The sequence below is a fragment of the Siniperca chuatsi genome, linkage group LG2, assembly GCF_020085105.1.
Source record: "Siniperca chuatsi isolate FFG_IHB_CAS linkage group LG2, ASM2008510v1, whole genome shotgun sequence".
NCBI classification, from domain to species: domain Eukaryota; kingdom Metazoa; phylum Chordata; class Actinopteri; order Centrarchiformes; family Sinipercidae; genus Siniperca; species Siniperca chuatsi.
Genome location: NC_058043.1, coordinates 21,079,152 through 21,104,261, shown reverse-complemented (window position 1 = coordinate 21,104,261; position 25,110 = coordinate 21,079,152). Strand labels below are relative to the sequence as shown.

Sequence of the window (25,110 nt, the reverse complement as noted above, 5' to 3'; positions counted from 1 at the left end):
AGTATCAGTATTCATACTTGTAAGTATTAGTGGGGAAAAAAGGTGGCCTTTTTCACCATATAAGTTACCTTGAGTTGAAAATGATAAATACCAAACTATTAGCAGTTTGTCATTACTTTTCAAGTGTGGTGGACCTGCTTACTTTTAGAGACACAGAAGTTAACACAACCACTCAAGCCATGACAAGAGGTGGTTTAACAAACCTGCATTTCAAAGCAGGCAACAAAGGACTGCTCATCTGGAGTGATTAAAGGAATGACAAGGTTAATATATTGATGAATGTCTCCTTTGGTTTTTGATTAATACATTTTCAGTTGGCATTTGCAGTCAGTAAAGATTTATACATGCAATTTACATTACAAATTTTGAGTGGGTACAAAATGCACTCTTCAACTGAAGTCAGCCAATGACTTTTTAAATAAATTTTGCAGTATATTATAAACGATGAGTGCTAATGTATGGCAAAAATTTACAAATAACAAAAAATAAGTGATTTCCATTACTGTTTTTTTGGGTGGGAGTAAATGTGCCAAGGGAGAGAGGAATTCTGATTCTCTACACTAACCAGACATGTGGAAGAAACTGTGATGTTGAACTTTGCAAGCTATCCCTCCCTCTTCTGCTGCCCCAGCCCCTCCATCAGTTTCTGTATCTCACCGTCCTGTGCCTCTGTGGGAATCTGGGAGCTGTTGCTCTTGGAGCTGCTCTTGCTCCTCTTGCTGCTCTGGGAGGTGATGGAGGGGTTGGACTGTAATTTCTTGGTGTGTTTGGGTCCTGCTGAAGAGGACGAGGAGGTGGATGAGCCGCCTCTCGGGAGGGAGCCCAGCTTAGGATGCTCATGATGGCCCACATTCCTGACCCCGTTGGACTGGAGGGCATGTGTGTGAGGAGTGTGCGTGTGATGCGGACAGTGCGTGTGAGGGGAGTGTGTGTGTGCGTGGTGCTTAGCTCCGCTGCGCAGTTGGCTGCTGGGTTGTGTCCGACATGGCTGGGTGTGGTGGATGGGCGTGGATCTGGCTGCTGGCTGAGCTGGGGAGGAACAAAAGTACACTCATTTACAATAGGCTGCTGACAATAAGAACTTTTTAAATTAAAACAAATCAATTTAGTTCAGATCAGTGGTGTTACTGTTAGGTGCCCTTGTTATTGTGTTCACATCATATAAATACCAGAAGACAAAATAACCATTAAGCTAGTATTAATTGTGTTGAATTGTACTATATTGTATAATGTACTGTTTTGATTCTATCCAGACAACATGAATATGATAAGTGACTGACAGTATTCTAGCATTAATATTTTCACTGAAACGTCTCATTGTCAATTAATCGACTGATTATTAATCCTTTCAATATACGATAAAAAAATAGATACAAGCAGCCAATCCTCACATTTGAGAAGCAGGAACTAGGAAATGTTTGAGATTTTTGATTGATAAATTACTTAAATGTTCAATCAATTATCAAAATTGTTGATGATGAATTAAGTAACCAAATTCAGCACTAGTTGTGTTGTACTATACTGCTCATCTGAACACTGTTCCTGTTATGTTTCTCGTAAATATGGATCACATGTGTAAGATGAGTCACTTGTTATTATTATTAAATGATTCAGGTTCACATTTTTTCAATTCTGTCTTAAACAGTGCTCACATGTCCATATGAAAGCACTGTTGGTTGTTTTAATTGTCCCTCCTGTCCATACTGGCCACAAAGAGATCCATTTCAAAGCAATTTCAGTGTAAGAGATGGGGGACAAAACAGTCCACAGTAAGTTGATCACTGTAAGCACTGTAAGGTGATCACTAAAGTTGGAGGCGAAGGTAACATTACTGTAGAGTTAACAGGAAGTAAACAGAAGTGCAGTTTGCAAAACAGATTTACGTCACACTACATTGTGCAAGTAGAGAATAATGGATTTACTAAGTGTGAAGAGGAGGCAACTTTAGAATAAGGAACCTGTGTGGGTTAAACTACTAGTGAATTAGTTATGAGCAAAACCTCACTTTAGAATGGGGAACATATTCTGAGTTAGAAAGACTTAATTTGGAGTTATTTGGACACTATTAACACTTGTAGTTTTGTGTTCTGTTACATAATAATAGACCATATTGTGTTATTAAGGGAGAATGACTATTCTTGTGGTACTTCCACCTTATAAGGCCCATACAGAGCAAAGCATATTAAGATCGTAATTCATGTACAACAACTTCCTTACTTACTGTCAATAAGCATTAACTAGGTGGTTATTGAGGCAAAACTCTTAGTTAATGGCCTAGTAATTGTAAAATATGGTCATGCAGAATAAGGCAGAATAAGTGCTTTATAATGACTAATACAGAGCTAACATGCTACTAACATGCATGCTAATTAGCAACTAGTTAATGGTGAATATGTGTACCTTAATATGACATGTTACCAAATATATTGGACTGAAATATGTATATAGTGTGTGTCTAAGTGTGTGAGCAGGCTCACCAACATGTAAAGCTATGAGGCAGGACCAGGGGCCCCTCTCAGTGTGTGTGCAGACTTGTGCTGATGCACCGTCACGGAGAGGGAGGCTCTGGGAAACTGAGTCCAATTACAGAGCTCAAGACCCCAAAGGCAATAGCTCATGGGAAGAGCTATGTATTTACTGAATTGACCCCTCATCCTACTTGTCTAGACTCAACACACAACTATAAAGAGACTGAAGGAAAAAAAAGACAGGATAAATAAAAAAGAGTGTGAGAGAGGAGTGTTTGCCTCTGGAAAAACCCATCATTTCAGTACCTGAGTTCTTGGGAGAATGCAGTTTTGATACAACATATGGCGTATCTACAAACACAAATACTTGAGCGCATGCACATTTGTTAATCTTGGCTCAATATACCACTTGGTATATTTTACCTCTAAGTGCTACCGAGTACTAACTACTCGGCTAGATGGAGGCAGAAAAGCACACCTTCGCTGCCAAACCAAACACACATCCTGAAAAGAAGAATAAAATGGAAGTGTGGTTTTTATATATTATGGTAGTATTTAATACCATCCTATTGCGGCCCTAAATATTTTCTTGACCTGAAAGCATATGGTGTCAAGAGGTGTGGTGAGACTTAACAGGGCAGGGTACAGAGTACAGCAGAACTACAGAAAATCAAAGCAGAAACTCTGTACCTCTCAGATACACACACACAGTTGCACTGAGAGGCAAACACAGTGTGGTCCTGAGCTCTAGCTATAAAACACGGCCGGCAATAAAAGCGCCCGTTCGATAACCGCTCGGAGACAGATAACCCATCCAGGTCTGTTTTGATTGGCTGATGGCCGTGGTCACACAACCAATTCAGTGTTATTAAAGATTCTTTCATTCAGCGTTTTCTAACTTCGCTCCAGATGTTTGGCAGGCTGCAGGGCCGGTGTGTGTGTGTGCATGGGTGTGTAGGCGTGCATGCATGTGCAGGGCTGGTGAGAAGAAGCCATACTTTCTCCTCTAAAGTATGTCAAAAGTCAATACCTGCTGCTCTCCTGTGTTATGTCTCTCTCTCTTCTTCCTTTCCTCACTTCATCTCCTCCCCTTCTGTGTCCTCCCTTTCCATCTTTCTTTCTTATTGCTCTCTTTTAGCTTTTTGCACATTACTGTATTTTAACACTCTGAGCTGGCCAGGATGTAGGTCGGTAAGAGAAGAAGGGGATTAGAGAGAAGGGAGGGAAGCTGCGCACAATTTTTCAGTATTCTCTCTAGGTCTGTATTGCCCAGGGGATTGTGAGTTGTTGAGAAATTCATACTTCTTGTGAGTTTGTGGTGTGTGTGTGTGTGTGTGTGTGCGTGTGTGTGTGTGTGTCTGTGTGTGTGTGTGTGTGTGTGAGTCTATGAACACAGTACATAGGCGGATCTGGCAGGCAGACAGACAGACAGAGAGAGACGGGGAATCAGGACCGTCTCCAAACAGAGCTTGAGGTTAGGTCCACTCACACACACACACATATGCATGCAAGAACACGTGCGAACACACACTCATGCACATGCACACACACACACACACACACACACACACACACACACACACACAGAAAAAACACAAGGTCCCTTTGTCTGAGATCAAGAAAGTAAGGGGAGACAGATGGAGTGAGAAAGAGAGAGAACAAAGTTGAAGAAATGGGTTGCTGCTTGCGCATATTTGGACCAGGAGGATGCATGGGTGTGACTCATAAACACAATGATTCAGCAGTGGGAGCTAGTTAAAAATAACAGCAAATAAAGAACCAAATGACTGTGGGATTAACATGATGAGACTAGGAAACCACAGAATGTGCGTGTGTGGCGCTAACGCACGCTAACAATGTCGGCCATTGGGGGTCCTGCGAACCCTGGTATGATGTGTGTATGTACATGTATGTCTGTGCAGCTGTGTTGGGCCATTGTGCGATCATGAGTGAGTCACCATCAGTTGAATGCAGCAGCACACCCCCACTGCCCCTCATTCACACACCCTCCACCTCTTCCTCCTCTCCTGGCGTCAGCTACAGTGTACTTACACACCTCCCTCCCAGCCCAGAGAACTGCTGTTCATCTCTCTTTTTCTGCTTATCCTCTGCTGGAATGAGTCACCAGAATGTCTGTCTCTGTTCCAGTTGCTTTATCCTACTGTCTCGTCTGGTGCAGTTTGTCTGTCTATGTAGGTTAAAGTGTTGAAAGTGTTTAACTATAGACATGAGATTAAAGTCATAAAAATTAAATATATTTTTGTCAGACCAAATTTGCATTCCCAAATACAACTTAATTAGTCCACAACACAGGGAAAAAGGATGGATGATGCATGCACCCACAAATATACATAAATGCTTTTTTGCATTATCAAGCACAACAGAGCAGAAGCAAAGTAACCAAACCAAATATTTTCTGCTCACTCTGAACACAGAATAACAAATGCTGAAACCAAACTATAAATTGTGACAGCTTACAGTGTAATTTTATTGTCAATAAGGACATATGCCATTAATGATAAAGAATAAAATAAAATAAATAATGTGGTCTCAGCTTGACTGGCACACAAAAAGTTCAGTTTCACACTATTTGCACAACATTTCAAAATCCACTAGCTATTTTGAAGTGCCTGTAAAACATCTATTCACCCCCATCTCCCAGAAACATCTTACCCACTGACTCCCTTATAGGTTTTTCTTGCATAGTTGCATTGTTTTTAACTGTGGGCCAAAGCGTGTCAACTACTAAAACTGTGAGAATGGGAAAATGATAAGTTGGTGCTGTATAATGTTATTTTAAACAGTTTTATATGATATTTCTCTACATTTGCAGCTGCTATACAGCACTCCAACAACACTACAGCGTTATAAGGCCTGTTTAGTTCCACCCACTCACTACATCGAAAACGTCATGTGAATGCAGTGTTCAGTCAGATGCACAAGACTGCTGCTTCAAAATTAGGTGTGAGCAAGACAATTATGACTCAGCTTTGGCTAAAATTAAAGGTTAAATCTTTACTTTCAACAAAAAAAAAAAAAGGTTTAGAGTCACACAAAAAGTGACATATATTATCCCGTTGTTCAGACTAAGACTATAGAGCACCTTTGTTAAAATTCTTACATTTCAGTTGTAAAAGTCCATTGCTCATACACTTTGATGTAGCACTTGCGTATCTAGCTGTCAGTTTCTTCATGGCATAATTACTTATGAATAGACTTCTGTTGCTTCTGCTCAGATATGTTCTTTACTTGTTTTACTTACAGTATTAAAAAGTTTGCACCCACAATCATGTGTACGGTGTATTTGTGTATTTAAAATGAGCAATAATTAAGTCGAGCAGGTACTTATTTTAAGTATGGTTGATTGTATTAGTGTGGATAAAATTGATAACTTTGATGGATTACCAACATCAGTTATGATGCTGCGTTTACTATGTGTGTTGCCACCTAAAAGATACTAAAGCCTGCAAAAAAATCCCACACCTTATCTGTAACTACCAATAGAAGGCTAATGTGAAAAGGTTTTCCCCAGTGAGAAGTTCATACCATATGATGTGCGCACCATCACAATAACCAAGCTTTATGCAACAGACACATTTAAAAGACAGGTACAATAGACAGGTCTGATTTCATGGTGCGTGTTATTGTGTTAAAAAAGGACATGTCCAAATTGCTTTTTAGATCAGTTGTTGGTGTTACGTTTAGTGTGAAACAGGAAAACCTGGGAATTGGACCCAAGTGCAGACTGGGAGGCAGAGCAAGTGCAGATAGATGATTTAAAAAGTTCACAACTGCTTACACGGGAATTAAGGGAAGCAGAGATGAACCAACCAGGAGAGCAGTCCAAACAAGCAATAGAGTCTAAAAGGTAGAAGACAAAATCTAAAATTCACAAGACATGAAAAAGTCCAAGAAAACACACAGAACAAAGGGCAGGCCGCTTGGCACCAGGTTCAACGACAATCGGACACAGAACAAAGGAAGAACACATACTAAATACACTCAGGTAGGGGAGACAACGAGACACAGGTCCAATAAGGGCAAGCAAACTAATCACAAGCAGGAAGTAAATCTACACACTCCACAGAGGGAGTACTCTTACCAAAATAAAACAGTAAATAACAGAACACAAACCCAAAACCATGACAGTTGGAGCTTGTTTTGGCCTCCAAGGGTGTACTAGACAGCTGCACTTCTAGCAAAGTGGAGTGGCAAAATCTTAAATATTTGAGGAAATTTTGAAAACAATCAACCTTCATGATTGCAAACAATCACCCAAAACTAAAAATAAGCTGAGTTAACCTTCAAATAGCAGCCGTATTAACCAAATGGTGTTCTTATTCTTAAAGGAAATAGTAGTTGTCGGTACTGGTGGGCAAGCCAGACCTGTTCGCTGTAGACATGGTGGGAAGTTTTCATTTCTACAGTTCACTTGGTAGGCCCAGCTCTGAATTACAGAATTACTCTGTAATTTGTATGCAGTGCTTTAACATTAAAGGTGAACAACCACATATTTATCCAAATGTGGACAGACCCACCACAAATTTACAGTCTATTATTTAAAATGATAATAGACATGATTTATTTTACTATTATATTTTGGCCCGTGCCTGGTGTGTTTTTGCCTTACTGTCAAAGTTTCAATGTTTCAGAATACAGAAGAGTGCGATAAACCACAAATTCACTTTCTAACATAAATGTACATCTAATTAATATATCAAATCAATAGCATAAAATACAAATTATTTAGATACTCTCATTCCCCTGTAAAGTATTTACATACAATAGCCTAAATATGATCAAACTATCTCAGCAGTCATTGACTGAGGTTGACTGATTGCAAGTTGGCTGATATGTTCGTGTCTGCACATGTTTGCAGAAGAGCCTTTTCTATACCAGGAACAACACAGCTGTGCATGGGCATTAGTATTTTGTTTTGTAATTTGCCAAGTACATTTCTTTGCTTTTGTGTTCGCATGAAAACATGAAATATGACATTAGCTGACGCAAAAGAAGAACAACAACTTGCCCAATACCCAAATGTTCTGGAAAAACTCCATTTCCATTTTTCTTGTGGTTTTTTGACATTCAGTAACTCTATTTATTCCCTTCAACCCAGCTATTGGAAAGGCACTTAAATTAACTCTTTTTTTTTGCATTTGTGTGAATTTCACCTGACAAATGAACAGAAACAGTGTGCAAATATTTTAAAAGAAGGGCTAGGCCTATATTTTGAAGAAAATAAGAAAAGACAGTGGACTTGCAAGAACAACATGACACACAGCAACACTAATCCCCGAGACATCAACCAACCACCTCAATCACACATGACCCCTGTAACATTCCTACCCACATTGCTGGACTTTCCAACACTCAGCTCCCTTGTCACCGTTATCTAACAGTGTATAATATGTGTGTATGTGTTAAAATGTGATCAACAAAGAGATGGTAAATTCAGAGACAGTCAGAGAAACAAGAAAGGCAGAGGAACAGAGATGGAAAACAGCTTTAGTGACACAGTGACTGGTCTCTAATTAAAGGCAATGTCACGGTCCTGTTAGATATGCCACCAGCAACACACTGCTCACTCCTCCCCTTTGATGACAAGATAATAACAAACAGCTCCACTCAGCATTTCCCTTACACACACTTTCATGCCCTCATTCACACATTCAAAAAAGGGCTGTCTTCTATCTTGTTTATGTTCATCTCATTTAGTAAAAATATTTCAAACTGATAAAAAATAAACAAAGTGGGAGTGTCATAAATGCTGCTGTGATGCTATCAGTGATTAATTGCATGTGCCATTGTTTCCTCGTGAGTCCAAAATTGTGTAAGTAGTGAAACATCTGTGAACATGTGCATCCTGCTGTGACTGTGACGTCAAAGACAGCATTGTGTTCATGACATCACTGAAAGGGAGTGTGTTTCTGTGCATGTGTGGTGGGTGTGTGTGCAACTCACACACTCACATATGTTAACAGCTCTCTCTGCACATTGTTCTCAGACAGCTTGTCACAGGCCCAGGGCCAGACACATACTGCAGCTCTGATGTCATCACTGCAAGACAGAAGAACTGTCTGTTTTTGCTTCTGTTTCCTCACCTTCTCACTCACAAACACGTTCACACAAACATTCACAGATGTCACACAGCCATGACCTCACCACAGGCCTGAGTCACAGCTATTTTGTAACGTCTTCACACTCTCATTATGAAGCCAGAGAATCACATAATGATTGATTGATTGCAGATGACATATTTGAACTGCATTCAGGCTGATACAGCAGCTTATGAGACTCGCAGAAGATACACAAACCAGCTCACGGGCAAAAAGGCTGAGGCAAACATATCATTATGCAGACAAGCAGGCATAAGCTGTTCACCTGAGAAAGGGATAATGTTTAGAACTTAGCACTGTTTAGTTTGTGGTTTAGGTCCTGTGAACACATGTGTGGTTGTGTAAGTTTTAGAGCGAGGCACATGAAGGCAAATGGAAAGCCAATGAGGACTGGTGTGCATGGCGGTACATTTTGTCCAAACCTACTGTAGTTGCATAACCTTCCCTGCACAGCATATAGAGCTGGTGGGTTTCATAGGGATGTAAAATTAAGCAGTGAGAGAGAGAGAAGGGCAGAAAGAAAAATCAAACCCAAACCTGTCTTCCAGCCTGGGCCTGAAATAGACACAGACAGCAGACAGGACAGGTAGATCCCAAACATAGACAGAGACAGCAGACATTCACACACCTACTCAACTCAAAACACACTGCATTCACCTACTTATCCATTTCCTGACTGAACCGCTGGTCATTCAGTTTGTCTTTTTGTGCATGTCACCCATGTCTGGCCCTGGATTCCAGGAAAAATGCTCATAGCTTTCTAACACATGCTCAGATGTCAGCTTACTCAACTGTCTTCTCACCCCTCAATTCCTCCTTTCATCCATCCAAGGACAGATTTAGACCACTCTAGGGTATTTAAAAGTTTTACAGTGCTTTTAGGTTAGTGGCCAAGCATCGAGACAACTTAGCTAGAATTTTGTGGGTGTTATTATTGTGAAGCTTGGTCTTCTAAACAAATAAATGACATAGCAGAACTAGTTTGAGAATTAGGTTGAGATTCTACTTATTTCAAACTGGAGTGAAAGCAAGAAAAATATGTGTGGTGGGGTAATGACATAGCGTACTTGCGTAACCTTTGGCTTTGATACAGAGGGTTGGAGCAACTGCATATCAAGGAGTGAAAGAGTGTCTCTCTGGCTGACACATAATCGTTAGACTTGTAATATGAGGGAGGGGAATGGGTGGTGGCAGTTGGTGAGATGACTCTGGAAGGAACTCCTCCAGGTCTTGTGACACTCTTCACCAGCAAATTGAGATGGGGAGGTACTGATACACCCACTGGGGAGTGTAATGATTGGACAGCTGGAGATTTTGGGAAGTAGTTTAGACTTGGAGAGCGGAGTGTAAATAAAGCATACACAATATGAGACACATTCATCTCTCCTCCTGCAGTTAGTTATTCCTGTACAACTGCCAACTACAGTAGCTATTTTATGTTACAGCAATGAGAAATGTTATTGGCGTGGATTGGTCAAAAAAACTGTTTCACAGATTGCAGAAGATAGAGCCCAAGTGAAATGGGAACTTCTGGGTTCTTTTACAGAAGTAAGAAAACCTCATTGAAAATCACATTGACATTTGTAACAACGCAAATTATTAAAAATCAAAACCATGCTCAGCTGTATGTTATGTGGTCCATATGTCTAGACAGCAATGGTAAGATTTACAAAATGACGTAATATTGTTGTTTATTTAATTTTTCTGTTTTAAGCAACCTTTAACAAACACCATTTCCCACAAGCTCAAGGCTGTTGTATGTTAAACATGACAAGCTTGACAGACAGAAGCCACTTGAGTGGTGAGCTATGCGAATGGACAGGGAGGGACACATTTTTTCAGGCATTTTTGCCTTTATCTTTCTTTTTTAATTTTTCCTTTATTTTTTGTATAGACAGTATAGAGGTGATAGGAAAGTATCCTAAGGGATAGGAGTGAGAGGGATGGATGACATGTGACAACTGGACTGGACTCGAATCAAGGATGTTGTAATAACTTAGTTGCCATCTTAAACCCCTAGGGCCCCCAGACGCCAGCATAGACATTTGTTAAACAGCATGAGATTGCAGCTGAAACATTGGAAAGATGTCATTAGTAACATGAATGTGGGTGAATATCATGGATAAGGGAGGGATGTGCTGGAAAAAAATGATGGGCTGTAGTTTTTATGCAAGCTAAAAAAAATTAATAATTGTTAACTTTGTTAAAAACACAAAGGACAAAAAGTCTAATAGCAAGTACTTTAGTAGATACTCATCTACTGTATCTTAGAATATGAAAACACATTTGACTTCTTTAGAAAGACAGATGAAATAAATACTCAATGAGAGAGTGCATTGAGTTACAGAAGCTAGTGGAACCAGCTAGCCTGGATCTGACAGGACTTCGACTCTCTTTTGATCAAATCTGAGACTTTTTGGAGGTATTTATTTTGATTAGACCAATACCAAGATGTCCAATGAACCTTAAATAATTAAAGGAGACTGGGAAATGGAAGTAAGTTCCACAGTGCCAGTCACACTCACCTAGTGTTGTCATGGTGATACCCTAACAATCCCAGTCTCAACAACGACAGACAGACAGAGAATAAAATGCAGAGAAGCAGAAGAAAGTGGAAAAGAGGAGGAAAGGTGTTTCATTTCAAGTGTGGCGATTTGGGTGCAGACTTGCTTGTGTTAAGAAATCAGAAACTTAACCTACTTAGCTGACAGTTGAGATATTTCTGTCTGTGTGAATGATTACCCGACCTATTTCCACAGGGTGTGCAAATGTATTTGTTAAAGGTCAGGACAATGTGACTCATCAGACCAGTGATCGGTAATGGAAATAAAACTCTCACCCAGTCTCTCTGAGTGTGTGTCTATGTGTGAATGTGTGTGTGTGAGGGTGCTATTTACTCACATGTGGTGCTCTTGCTGGGTGTTGTGAGCTCCGTGTGTGAGAGGCTGCTGTTCCACTTGTCTCCATCATCGCCTAGCAACCTTTCTGGGGTGCCATTTGACCTCAATATGAGGGGCTCAGTATAGATGTGGGCTACATCTAAAAAAACAAAACAAACACACATAAATACATACACAATTAAAAAAGTGTTTTCTGTAAGACCATTAAGTTTTATGTTTATGTTAAGTTTATTTTGAAGTTTTTGAGGTTCCCAGTTTTCTTTCCTGAATGAGTAGCTGTTTTCCATTTGGATATTATCAGGTATCAGCAAGCTGTTTTCACACTTGCAGTTACTTTGTCTACTTCCATGTCACTTCCCATTCACTAGCACTTAATTAATTTAAACAGAGCAGTTCTGCTGACTTCAACAAAGCAGAAGATTTTGTCTGTATGTGTTAGTGTGTGCTCTGCCCTGAACTTGCATCTGGAAGCAGTTAAATCCAACCCCTTGGGACTGTTTAGGGGTCTATGTGCATGCTTGTGAAACCTGAAATCTCTGTGGGTCTATGTGTGTGATGGGATGGCTGTTTGTGTTTGAGAGTGCATGCATGTATGAGTTTAAAATGAACACATAAGGACGTATATGCAATATACAGTAAATACATGGCTGGGTGTTTTATGTGTTCACCGGTACCATGCAGTGCTCTAATGAAGCAGTTATTATGCACACACACTCATACCTACATATACACTACATACAGGCCTTCAAAGCAGAGCGGGCTTGGGCCTCTGAGAGGTGCAGACTCATTCCTGGGCAAATGGGAGCCAGCTGGGTTTGATAAACACACACATACACACACAAACCTAACCATGTCCTGTGCATGGACTCAACACTTCCCGGCTATGTTTATTTACTCTATCCACTCTCGCTCACTTCTCTATCTGTCCTCTCGTTCCTGTCCTCTGCCTCTCACACTCTTCGTCTCCAGTTCACATTCCCTCTCACAAATAAATTCCTTCACATATTTGGCATAACTCTATGGATTCATTCCCACTTTTACAGCTAAACATATATAATATATATTGTATATATATATATATATATATATATATATATATATATATATATATATATATATATATATATATATATATATATATATAATATATATTGTCTATGCAAAAGGTATCTCAGCTGTAGAGAGTTGAATGAAAATGTAAGCAGTGGGCTTTGAGCGAAGTGAAAGAAAAGAAAAAGAAAATAATAAAGGCAGTATATTTAAACGAAGTAAAAACAAAAAAGTGATTTCTAGGGATGAGCTGAGTAATTGGTAGAATCCAGTTATCTGGTTCTGATACTGGGTTGGTCCAAATACAACTACTGTATTGCTACTTTGGACTGTTATCTTTACAGTAGTTGGAAAAACAACAAACATGGTACTTATGTAGGTCCAGGCAGGAACATGAAAAAGTCATTAATACCACCAAGGTAAGCTGATCATCAGCTGATCTCGCTAAGTGACAAATAAAAATGAAAATAAAAAACAACTCAAATGACAGAGCACTATTACATTAGTGGTGTACTTTTAGGGCTGTGCTATATTTCAATAGTATTCGTTATTGTCTCTTCCTATAATCAAATGAGATATCATGAATCTGTGAAACTGTTTTTGTACTGTTTTGTACTGTTGGTCAGACAAAATGAGACATTTGAAGATGTCATTTTTCATAGTTTTCTGAATTTTTATAGACCTAGCGACTAATCAATTAATCGGGGAAATAATCGGCAAATTAATCGATAATGTAAATGATCGTTAGTTGTGGCCTTAAATTATTCCATTTAGTTCTTGTAAAACACACATATACACACACAAAAGTCAGAAATATTTGACTCCTTGAGATGAGCATGAATTTTACTTGTTACAATGTTATTTTTAACAGAAGAAAATATCACAACATACTAACAGATGAAATTCTGTGATAATTGTTGCAATACATTTGTCAAAAATAATAAACCTATTGTCAGGCCCTTTTTCTGCTGTTTTGGTAACCCCCACACACACACAAGAAAACAACTAAGGGCTGACAAACTAAGTCAATTAAAGCCTGTAGAGTTACTAAATAAATAACTAATTTATTGATGGTATGGTGTATTGAGGTACACACAGGAATTTCACAATTTCTTTGCTAACAATGTTTGTGATGTTTTCTTATAATGTTTGTAATGTTGTATTGTTGAAACAGTGAACCCAGAACCATTATTTTGTGTAGCTAAACAGGATGACTCTACAATATTACCAACCTGCAGAGTTCCTGTCTGAAGGAACATTATCTTTATTTTCTTAGAAAACAAAGTATATCTGAATCACTTGGTTATGTAAGGTGGTCTAACCTTGATGAAGAGCAGTGTTTTAAGCATTAGAGGATTTGTGTTTGCCTTCACTTTCATGAGTTTGTGTGTGTGTGTGTGTGTGTGCGTGTGGGGGTGATTTGTGGCCATTTCTGTGAAGTTGGAGAAGACGTAAACAGGACCTGAAGGGATGGGAAGTGCTTCCTGCTCTTCCGTTCTATTAGACAGTGGTACACAAACACCACACACATATACTCATACTCCAATGTTACCTTCCTATATCCAGAACCAGCTCTCTCCACGCACACATACACACACACGTTTGTCTCCTGCATGTGGAAGCCATTTCTAAGGCCCATGTTGTATCCATTAGTCTCAATCAGCCGGCTTCAGATATGAAAGCCACTAGTGAGAACTGTTGCCCTCGACACTGCCAAATGTCTAGTTTAGAGATATATGTGTGTATTATAGGCTTTGTATGTCACTGGCAAGCAGTGTATCTATCTATCTATCTATCTATCTATCTATCTATCTATCTATCTATCTATCTATCTATCTATCTATCTATCTATCTATCTATCTATCTATCTATCTATCTATCTATCTATCTATCTATACAAGGTTTCAAAGAAGACAATTAATATATGTAGCTTCATCCATACATCTGTCCATAGGCCCAGACAGCCATACATGTAGTCATGTATTTTTAATTATCTGTTTAAACATCATGTTTAATATTCCTATAATCAGTTAGTTAATCAGTTATCAATTAGCCCATCAAAATCAATCACTTAACTATAATGGTCCATTGTTCTATGCAGCTGGTATCCATTTTATCAAAATATTGAGGATGGATCATAAAAAATTTATATTTCACCACGTGCTGGCGGGCAACAACTGACTTTAATGACTGTAGACAGTTGGCAGGTTTTTGAAAATATCTAGATCAGTAATATAATTCAAACAAAAAGCGCTTTAGGTGGCATTTATCGGTTATACTCGTCCTCTTTCTCATGTTGTTTTGTTCTCATTCTCTGGAAGCTGCTTTTGGGGGCAATTATGTCATTATCAAAGCCACACGAAAGCCCAGCGTAAGCAAACTTCGGGAAAGGAAAGGGCAGTCTTCTTCAGTATGAGGTCCATGACTCCATAACAATCATTTCAAGAAGTAATTATTATACTACATCTGAGAAATACAGATTTAGCTAAAGTAGCAAGACAACAGTTGTGCAAACTCCTTGGAAGTGTGACAAAAGCCGTAGTAGTAGTAGTAAGGACACTAGAGTATTATTGCCCTTATTAAAAATATATACACTTAATATCTGTATAACACTGCACATTCTTGCAGGGTATGTATTCAGTCATCTGGTCAGCCGAACCCCTCCAAACATCAGTACAGTAGTCTGTTATGTATTCTCATTTAGACTCCTGCTGCCAGAGGAGTACTATGGGTTAAAAGTGTGTAGGTCTTGTGACTCAGTCAAAGCTTTCCCTCTGTAAACGTTCAAACCACGATTGTTGGAGCTAAACACATCCCCACCAAACCCCTAGTGCCATCCAAGCAGGCCTTCAACCAATTGTGTGTTGGCATCAGCATCAAACCACCAAACCGCGCGACCTCAGAGCCATTTCTGAGATCTGAGAAAGATGAGCCTCTAATTCAAATCAGACCAGAGCAATCAAGAGCCGCTGAGGAGATCTGGCTCCGTGTTTACACATGTGAGTGAGTATGTGTGTTTGTTTGCGCACGCTTGACTGTGTATGTGTGCGTGTGTTCATGTATGTGCGTGCTCATGTGTGTTTGTAATTTGGTGTATGTACACGTGTCAGTGGCCCTGAAGGGGCGATCCAGAGGAATTTCAGTTTCCTAGTAAACAAACAGTTAACCATTAAAACACAAACATATGGATCACATAGGGTAATGGTTAGCATTAATGCAACACACACACACACACACACATAAACACACAAATCCAGGTTATGTGAGATGGCAAATGATGTGACATATCCTGGAACACCTGAAGGGGAGCACAACCTGCTGTTCCTATGATCTCTGAGTGTTGGTTCACAGAGAACAGAGCGCTGAGCTGAGTTTACCTCAACCAGCTGTACTTCTTTAGAGGCATCTAATGTGTATACGAAAGGAGGTCTCTTAGCTGTGTGCATCCCTTTGGCAAAGCCATACAGTACATATGTACCCCACCAGCCACAGACAGGAGCAAACAGGCATCCTAAATGCACCAGATGAGTTAATAAAATAAAACTTTTATCATATAGACTTTATTCATACCCGAGGAGAAAGTCACATGTTTTTTTGTGAAAGCATCACAGAGACAGGCTAAGAGGTAACAGATAAAGAACTATTTGAATGAAATAAATAAAAAAATAAGAGAGGGGACGTTGACTGTATAAGTGAAGTGTGCAAATATAAGTCTGGTTGTGCAACTCCAGCAGCAATGATGTATGAACCATATATATACGGTAGTAGAAGTACGTAGGTATAGGTATGAATAATAAGTATAATTTACATAATAATATAATCAAGTATATAATGTATATGTATAATATATGTGCAGCATGTGTAATATAGACACACTATACATCACAGTAATAATAATAGAATGAAGTATATAAAATAGAATGAAAGAGAATACTATAATATAACATATAATATAAACTTATAAAAGCACAAAAATAGCAATATATTATTGTTTTATAGTGATATGAGTAATGCAATATAAAATAATACAGTGTTAGATATGTTACTACTTCACTATTTTTTACTACTCTCTATTTTTCTTAAACTGTTTTCTGAACTTGAATAGACTAAATAATCAATCAATTAATTGGAAAAACAATAAGCAGATTAATCGATAATACACATGATCGTTACATTTGCAGCCCTACTTGAAAGTACACTGTTCAGGCACAAATGGGTGCACACATTCACACCCTGCTGACTCATCTCTAAAAACATAAAGATAGAGATAAGAGTTGAGAGAATTTAAAAGAAGACACATTGAGATGAGGTGAAGAGCAACCGAGCACAATAATATTCAGCAGAGCGGAGTTAGTGGAGACGACGCAGTAGCAGCTCTCTGGCCAGCAGTAATGACTGGAACTGATTGAAACCACACACAACCGCTGGGGTTCTGACCAGGACGAGGAATAATACAAAGAAAAGCACACATAACTACTGCAACTGCATGGTTTTTATCTGTATCCCAACAAATATACACACCCATACATGCACACACACAAAGAAAAGGAAAGAAGAGGCAATTGTTCAGCTGCAATCCAGCCAAACGTTGAAACCACACACACACACACACACACACACACACACACACACACAGAAATACATTTCCCCACACACACACATTGCAGAGAGAGGCTGTGAGAGTGCAGCACTGGAATATGTCCAAAATCAGAGATTATAGCTGCTGAGAGAATGAAGCAGTGTAAGCTCATTAAAGACAAAAACTGTCTGCTGTTGAACAGGCTTAAGGGGAATTTAATTGTGTTACTTTGTCTTGAGATTCCTCTGGTTCCTGGGAAAATACTGCTGCTTTGCTAACTGAGTCCTATACTGCTGCATAACACAAGGAGCTTGAAACACAGACACCCACCACCAGATACACAAACACACACTGTACTGTACAACATATGGAAACTAAGGACAAACAGTCTAACGGTCGTAACGGGAGAGGATAAACAGAATTCAGTAGGATTTCACACTCAGGAAGAGAGCGACAGAATTAACAGAGAGACTAAAGTAAACATCTACCCTGCAATCTCAAGTTACAGAGGCAAATGTACTGTATATACCCTGCTCACATTCACACATTGGCAGGCGGCTGATATTATAGGCCAATATTGGGTTATTACAGATATGTTGGTATCAGGCAAATATGCAAAACGAGTACTGCAGCAATAAATATTTTACTGGCATAAAATTATTTAACTGTCACTGTCATTTTTTTGTAATAGATTTTATTGTTCAACTGTAAAATATCTTCACTCAGACATATCTCTGTCACAAAACATGTTTATGTTGTGTACCAACCATGCATATTGATATATTGTTGTCTGATTTGTATTATTCTAAAGCATCAATATCCACCTAAAAAAACGCTGTGTTGGCCAGGCTCTGCATACGACAACATAGCACCTCTGCCACGACTGTAGACTTGAAACTGCAAGAGACAACAACCACACACCTGAACGGGTAACCATCAAATCTGTCACTTTAGCAGTAACTGTACAGTAACAAGTGTCTCAACAAGACAGACAGTTTGGCTCGTTATCACATCATGCTGACACTATCTGTCAACAGTATATGACATGGGTTGGTGCTAAAGAGAGACAGAGAGTGTGCAGGCCACCAGAGCAGCAGCAGCAGAAACAGTTTCTCAAATGTTTGCGAGGTGGTGAAGGGAAAAAAAACGCTCATTTTCGTAGTTCAAATATGCTGTAAAAATGCCTCAAATTGCTCCTAGTTTATTTCAGTCTGTGAGAAACCAAATTAGACACAAGCCTCAACAAACCTCAGGGACTAAAAAAGGACAAGTAGGCAAATAGCTTCATCTACACACTGGAGCGAAGACAGAGAGAGATAAAATGAATGTAGTTTAGACTTTGATGTAGACAGAGGAATTATTCTATATAAGACAGCAGCAGGATGAACAAAGAGACACTAGCAAACACCTAAACCTGGGGAAACAGGTAGAGCTGAAAGATTTATATTGAACAAGATAAATTTGTACCAAACATTATCACAATATTATTATTATTATTATTTTTATTTTCACATAAAAGGAATGACAAAATAATGCCTGTTGTTGCGGTAATGAGGTCAATAAATATAACGCTGATAACAGCTAATGACCAACTTCTTGTTTTTCACATCTGATAAGGTAAAAGGTTTGATACCTGACTGACTAATCACACTGCTGACTGCTCTGCAGTTTACTGTAGTTGCTTGAGCTACCTTGACAGACTGAAAGGACGAGGTGCTTCCCAGCCCCAAATCCTGGAGGTCCCGATTCAGAGCTCTTGAGATGAAAAGTTTAAAACAATATGATGTGCTTAGAAGTTTAACTGAGAGATTCTAACAACTTACTGCCAGCTGTCTGACTGAATCTCTGTCGACATGATGGGGTCAGCTAATGCAACATTTTTTATCTTAAGAAAGACTTTTTTTGCAGCAAAAAGACACATCAAATAATACAGAGTAGTGTTTTTCTTCTTGACTAAACCATTTTTAGGTGAGCGTAAAAAGTGCAGACTGGGTTTCCAGAGATCATATGAACCAAACAGCAGTCAAAATCTTATTTTTTTTGGCAAACTCGCGAAATTAAACATTAATTAGCTACAGCTGGTAAAATTTGCTGTCAACATCAACAAGCTCCAAATAAACGTTAACCTCCTATAGCTTATTAAGACACTGATAATAATGCAAATCATTGATTTGAAAATTTCAATTTCAATATAAAAACATCAATTCAGAGACAAAAGCAGAGGTATGGGCAAAAAAGAGAGGAAGAAAACAAATAGAGTGAGAGAGATGCCAGTGGTGAAAGAGAATGAGGGAATATAGCATGTGGTGGTAAGAGGCTCCTATATAAACAGCCTCATTGCATCCTCATGCCTGAGTGAGAGCAACACTCACAACAGCGAGAGGCACACATCTGTCAACACACACACCAGTGTTCAATGGCCTTGTAACGACTGAGCAAAGCTTTATTCACTTACAGCTGAAAAGACTGCACCCAAAGTGTGGGGTGACAGGAGGGCTAAAACTCTCACCGAACTCATCTAGTGCATTGTGATTAGCTGGCACCCATGCCAATGCTGCCAGGTCATTGTCATAATTAAACTATGGCCTCAAAAACGAACCACAGAAATGAATCAACGCCCGTTTGACATAGTGTCAACCACACTGAAGAGAAAGATTTGCAGAGCCATTATTTGCTGCAGGGCTATTTCATCACGTTGCATTTGATTGTACAGATGTTCGTGGTAATGTGTCCATCCCCTTTATGACAGTCAAGCCCCTACTGTACGCACAATATTTTATGGCAAAAGCATCAATTAAGAGAGCTGGGCATGGTGTGGCAGAGTTGTTGCCAATTTGTCCCAGTGGCCAAATGTGATGCTCCAAAAGAAATGTACTGTGGCCCAGAAAGCATTTTCCCCATAAACAGCCGTAGCTGCAGCCTGTAGCCGTACAGGTGTAGTAGAAAAGCTACTTTTTGAGCATGGCGTCATTTCAATGTAGTCTTGTACAAGCCATTGGGAACTAACACCCCAAAAAGTTGACCAATCAGAACTTAGTAGGCGGGATTAAGAATGGGTATGTTATTTTTCTTCATAGCTACTAGCTAGCTACCTAGCTACATTCATGAAAAATAACAACAGAAAAATGGCCAACCTATAGAAATAACAACTCTTAAATCAACATTTTTTTTCATCAATGTGAAAAACATAAAATTTACTGCTCCTAACAACTGCTACCACAGCTTCCATGTCAATGGAAAATGTCGTTGATGGGACAGATTTGTCACTCGCTACCGATTGTTAGGCCAAAACAAAGCACCCAACAAGAAACTGACTAACTTAATGTCAGTCCGAATTAATGAAATGAAACGAAATAGCAATTCCGTCTGATTACCAGTCCAGAACAGGAAAAGAGACACTAATGCACATTTGTCATGGGCTGTACAACATGGAGGTAAACCGGGAAGAAAAATAACTTTTCTGCCATATGCGCTGGCTGAGCAACTTTGATTGAAATAAAGGGCACCATCTTGGAATCCGTTATCCATTTCTAATAATGCATCCATGGGCAAAAATTTGATTCATGCCTCAGATGTGCAGATATGTGCCTGTTGTGTTGTCCCAAAGCCCTGCACTCTGCAGGCAGAGGGATGGGTGGGGGGTGAAGCAGAGCGCTGAAAGCATGGCCTTGTTGCCCTCAGTGGTAGCCTGACCAATCTTATGCTCCCCACCCTGGCTCACCTACCTCTCCTCAGCCTACACACGCACACACACACGCACACACACACACACACACCCACACACACACTAGACCAGTCAGTCAGACAAGCAGTCTAACTTTAGTGAGAGAAGCCACAGTTATACTTTGTGTTGGCTTCCTGAGGAACAAGCACAGGTAAAGTCAGCACAGCCATGGGAACATGTTCAGGCACAAACCTACTGTTTAATACCGCTAAAACTCTTCCCAGAGGTATCATCATTAAATCTGATGCTGTACTTACACTCATCATGGTAAACCGCAATATAGCAGAGAACAGAGATGTGCGTGTGTGGATTCTATATTTTTGAACATTCAATACAGTAATCATAATAGATTGGGTTGAGACTTGCCTTTAAAAAAACAAAACAAAAAAATAAAAGAACTCCATCAACCATTGCCGATTTTTGTGGCAGTTGTCCATGGCAACAAGCCACTTAAACCTCTGCACACTTCCCTAACTGTTTACCACACCTAGCCCAATTACCCCATAGGACCTGCACCCTGATCTACAGTCAGTGCAGTCATTTTCTCACTGAAACTTGAGGAAATTTGAATCATTTTGGCCGATCCTGGATGAGTCATTCCAGCACACTATTGCCCTGAACTGATCCATGTCCCCTTGTTCCCGCTACAGTGTCAGTTAATTCACACAAAGGGGAAGGGTCATGGGTTCATTCCCAAATTCCCAGGAGTACCATTGCAACCTTTACGCATTCCACAGTGCTGAAATGGTCATGTTGGTCAGATCATCCAAGGCGGCACGTCCCCACACAGATTGATCTCCGATCACTTCAGTACACAACTGTTAGTCTGTTGTCTGTTAGAGAGAAGGCTTCTGACCTCACTATGGCATCTATCAAAAACACACAATGATTTTTCTTAGATTCAGTGGGAGTCACTAGAACACAGCTTCTGAGTCCACCTTTAGCGATGACTAATTAGCAGTCTTAAAGTTTTAAACACAACAGTGACTCAAGTCTACACACTTTTATGAAGGTGAATAAATCGGTCTATTCTTGTTTTTGGGTTAGAAGACCTCCTATAGCTTGTGAAGAAAGGAAAATGTGTTGCATACAACTATATATTCACACACATACTGGCCTACCACCGACCATATTGAGGTTCCCATGCATGAAAGAGCACAGAGAGGTCTTCTCTCTCAGCACTAATCCACTAGCTCCTCTTTTTCATAATAAATGGCTTCTTCTCTTAATAACTATTTCCTATCTCACTTTTATTTGAGGCAACCACACTTATATAAAAGCACACACACACACACACCAAAAAACAACAAAAGAGGTTTAATAGAACTTGGTGGTAGTAGTTGTAAACATTAGCTTATTCAAGGGATGTTCAGACCCATCACTTTTACTGTTTGTAGAGTCTCTTGTTCTTCCTCTAACACATATACATACACACAGAAACACTAACAGCTACACACCAGAGTTAGGAGAGCTGTTTGTGTAGGTTTGTCTGTTTTTCTACCGCAACCTCTTCCTTACCTGCACTAGGACTGGGCTTTGGGTTTGAGCAGCTGTTGGCTCTCTCTGTGGTCGAGGTTGTGTGTGAACTGGGTTGCGGAGCCGGTAGACTGGGGTCCCCATCATCAGGTGGCTCTGGGGAGATGGTAGGGGCACTCCTCTCCTCATCCATGGGCGTAGTCCTGGCTCTTATTGGAGGAGGTGGAGGGGCCAAGGAGTGAGCCTGAAGCAGAGAGGAGATATTATACATACATACATACGTACATATATATATGTTATTATTATTATTATTATTACAGAGATGCATGGGTCACATGCAAGATTTCTCATTGTCTGGTTAAAATGAGCAACAAGCCAGCAGGCCGTGTTTTATAGAGAGAGGTGTTGTCAGGCACAACTTGAACCAGCATGAATCCCTTTCAGCTATTCAAAAATCACTACAGGAAGGGGCAGGCTGCTTTCATGAAACAGTGGTAACACAACGGATATGCCTAATCATAGCCTACGTTTAATTAATAGTTTTTAAACTTTTTAAACTTGTGTTGTGCAGATAATAGAAAAATAGTTGTCATTATTTATATACAGCATTCCTAAAAGTTCCAAGGTGCTTTATTGGAGTAAATCTAGATGAATCAAAAGAAGCAGGGAGAAAAAAAGTCAAGCAAAGAGTAATTCGTCAACAGAAAAAAGATCCCAAGCTTTTCAATGATAGCAAATAGTATATGTCATGCTGACTCACAAGAAAATGTGCACAAAAACTGTAATGTCAGTATATCACAAGTGATTCATTAAAACTCCTGCAACAAATACATAGAGAACATCCATAGCCTATGATGTGATCTGTTTAACAAATATTTAATGTAATTTTGAAACTATTAACAATAAATTCAAGGGCATATTGCCCAAGTAATTAATTGATATATAGGCTAATTGATATATTGTTATCAAGTAAAAGCAAGAATCTATAGCCTAATACTTAAATAATAATAGACTGTTCTTTTTTTGCGCAAGAGCTCAGCCTTAGTTCTTACTACATGGTTGCTAAGTGGTTTCTGCCAGTCTCACATTTATACTTGCATGATTACCTGTAATCAGGTCACAAGTGTGATTTATCTGATATTTTAAAGAGGATTCGAGCAGCCAATCCTAACCGAGCACCAGGCAGGTTCTATAGCTCATTATTCAGACGGGACGAGTTCAGTGTATGTGTCACGTGCCAACGTGTGTTTGGCGCGCGCCCAGCCTGCCAGAGCAGCTCAGCTGGACAGCTGTTTGCGCGCTCCCGTGGTTCTGCTCCGCACTCGCTGCCCCCCAAAACTTTTGACAACCAATAGCTGAGAAAGCGCTTGAAGAAGCGAAGTTTACCGAGTTCATGTTCGGTTCATACAATTTTCTTCACGCTTAAATAACCACAAGGGCTTAGTTGTGTACTTCTCAAGCGGTATTTATAAAAAAAAAAGTTTAAGAAGTTTCGGGAAAAGAGAAAAAGACATCGCATAATACACACAGTGCCAAACTTCTATCTTGAATATGAGCTTTTACCGAGGTTTTAAACATGTTAAAGTCTACCTTTCAAAAGAAATGAACGCTGAAATGTAGTATAATAATATAAATGTTAGGTACTGTTAGCTAATAACGGGCGTAATCTGTTTACCTTTATTGCATGCCTGCGCCCTGCTTCCCCAAAACGAGTCCCTGCTTGCTCAGACCGAGCTCAGCTCCAGTGAGGGGATCCTTTTTTCTGTCTGCATTTATATCTGCAAAATAACTCGCTTTGATCCACATCAACAGCACAGGAAAACAACCTCTTACCGTCTCTCTGGCTGGGACGTGGTGCAGCCAAACCTTTGGCTAATTCATTCTCTGACCGCTCCAGGTGGACTTCTCGCCCTCCGAGACCTTTCCCTTCCTCTTTCCCTTCACTCTTGTCACTTTACACGACCGCCAAATCTCTTTACGGCTCATGTAGTTGGCCCCAAACTCCCAGATCAATGCAAATGTTTCTGTAGCGAAGATAGTTTTCTCTCCGCCTCCAAAGTTTCTCTCTCCGGCTCGCCCCGTCCTCCAGCACACCAGATGTTGGGAAGTTTGTGTGTCTCTGCAGGGCAGCTCACTGAATGCTCTTTGTCTGTGCTGCAGGTTTCCTCACCTTCTATTGCGTTTCTGCAAACAAAGTCCAAGTACAGCACTGTCCCAAACTTGTTTAAACTCTTAAAATGAGCAGTATCCGTCCTGTGTACTCGGTCTCTCCTCTCTCTTTACTCCCACCATACTTGCCTCAGACTTCTGAGCTTCAGCTATTGGACAGGAAACTACAGTCAGCAGTGATTGTGCTTCCTCCAGGCTACAAACTAGTTGGGCTGAACTATACTGTCATATAATTACCCCTTAACCCGAACCAGACACAGCACTAACACAGGCTAGCTTTCATCAGGATTTATGAGCCCAGGAACCATATGTGTTGTCATTAATAATAGAGTAACACGTTGTGCATATAACTTTTATGTACAAGAGCAATAATGCAGGTAACAATTGTATATGCTCACTCAAAATCACTTAAATGCAGCATATCTGTAGGGCTCAGTTTTTTTTGTTTTGTTTCAACATTGAAGAAACTCTGAAAACATAAATGTTAATTGCTGAGGAGCCAGGTGTAATTATGGTGTATAGAAATTTAGTAAAATTCTTTAATTCTTCAGAGCAGTGGCCTTTTTTTTGACAAGATGCCAAGTACATGTTTTGTACTCTGACATGGGTTGACCAAACTTTTGCT

The 25,110-nt window shown here is 39.7% G+C and overlaps 1 protein-coding gene across 2 annotated transcripts in view; it reads right to left on the bottom strand.

The window, feature by feature from the left end:
• mdfi (MyoD family inhibitor) overlaps positions 1-24,669 on the bottom strand; it is a 29,011-nt gene extending 4,342 nt beyond the window's left edge. Inside the window, exons 1-4 of one of the 2 annotated variants that reach the window (XM_044179146.1) lie at positions 24,150-24,669; positions 22,359-22,560; positions 11,489-11,626; positions 658-1,029 (exon numbers count right to left, since the gene is read on the bottom strand). In XM_044179146.1, coding sequence (XP_044035081.1) covers positions 658-1,029; positions 11,489-11,626; positions 22,359-22,509 — 661 coding nt within the window. In that variant the 5' untranslated portion in view covers positions 22,510-22,560; positions 24,150-24,669. The other variant, XM_044179157.1, reaches the window with a different exon arrangement.
• Between the last annotated feature and the right edge of the window lie 441 nt (positions 24,670-25,110).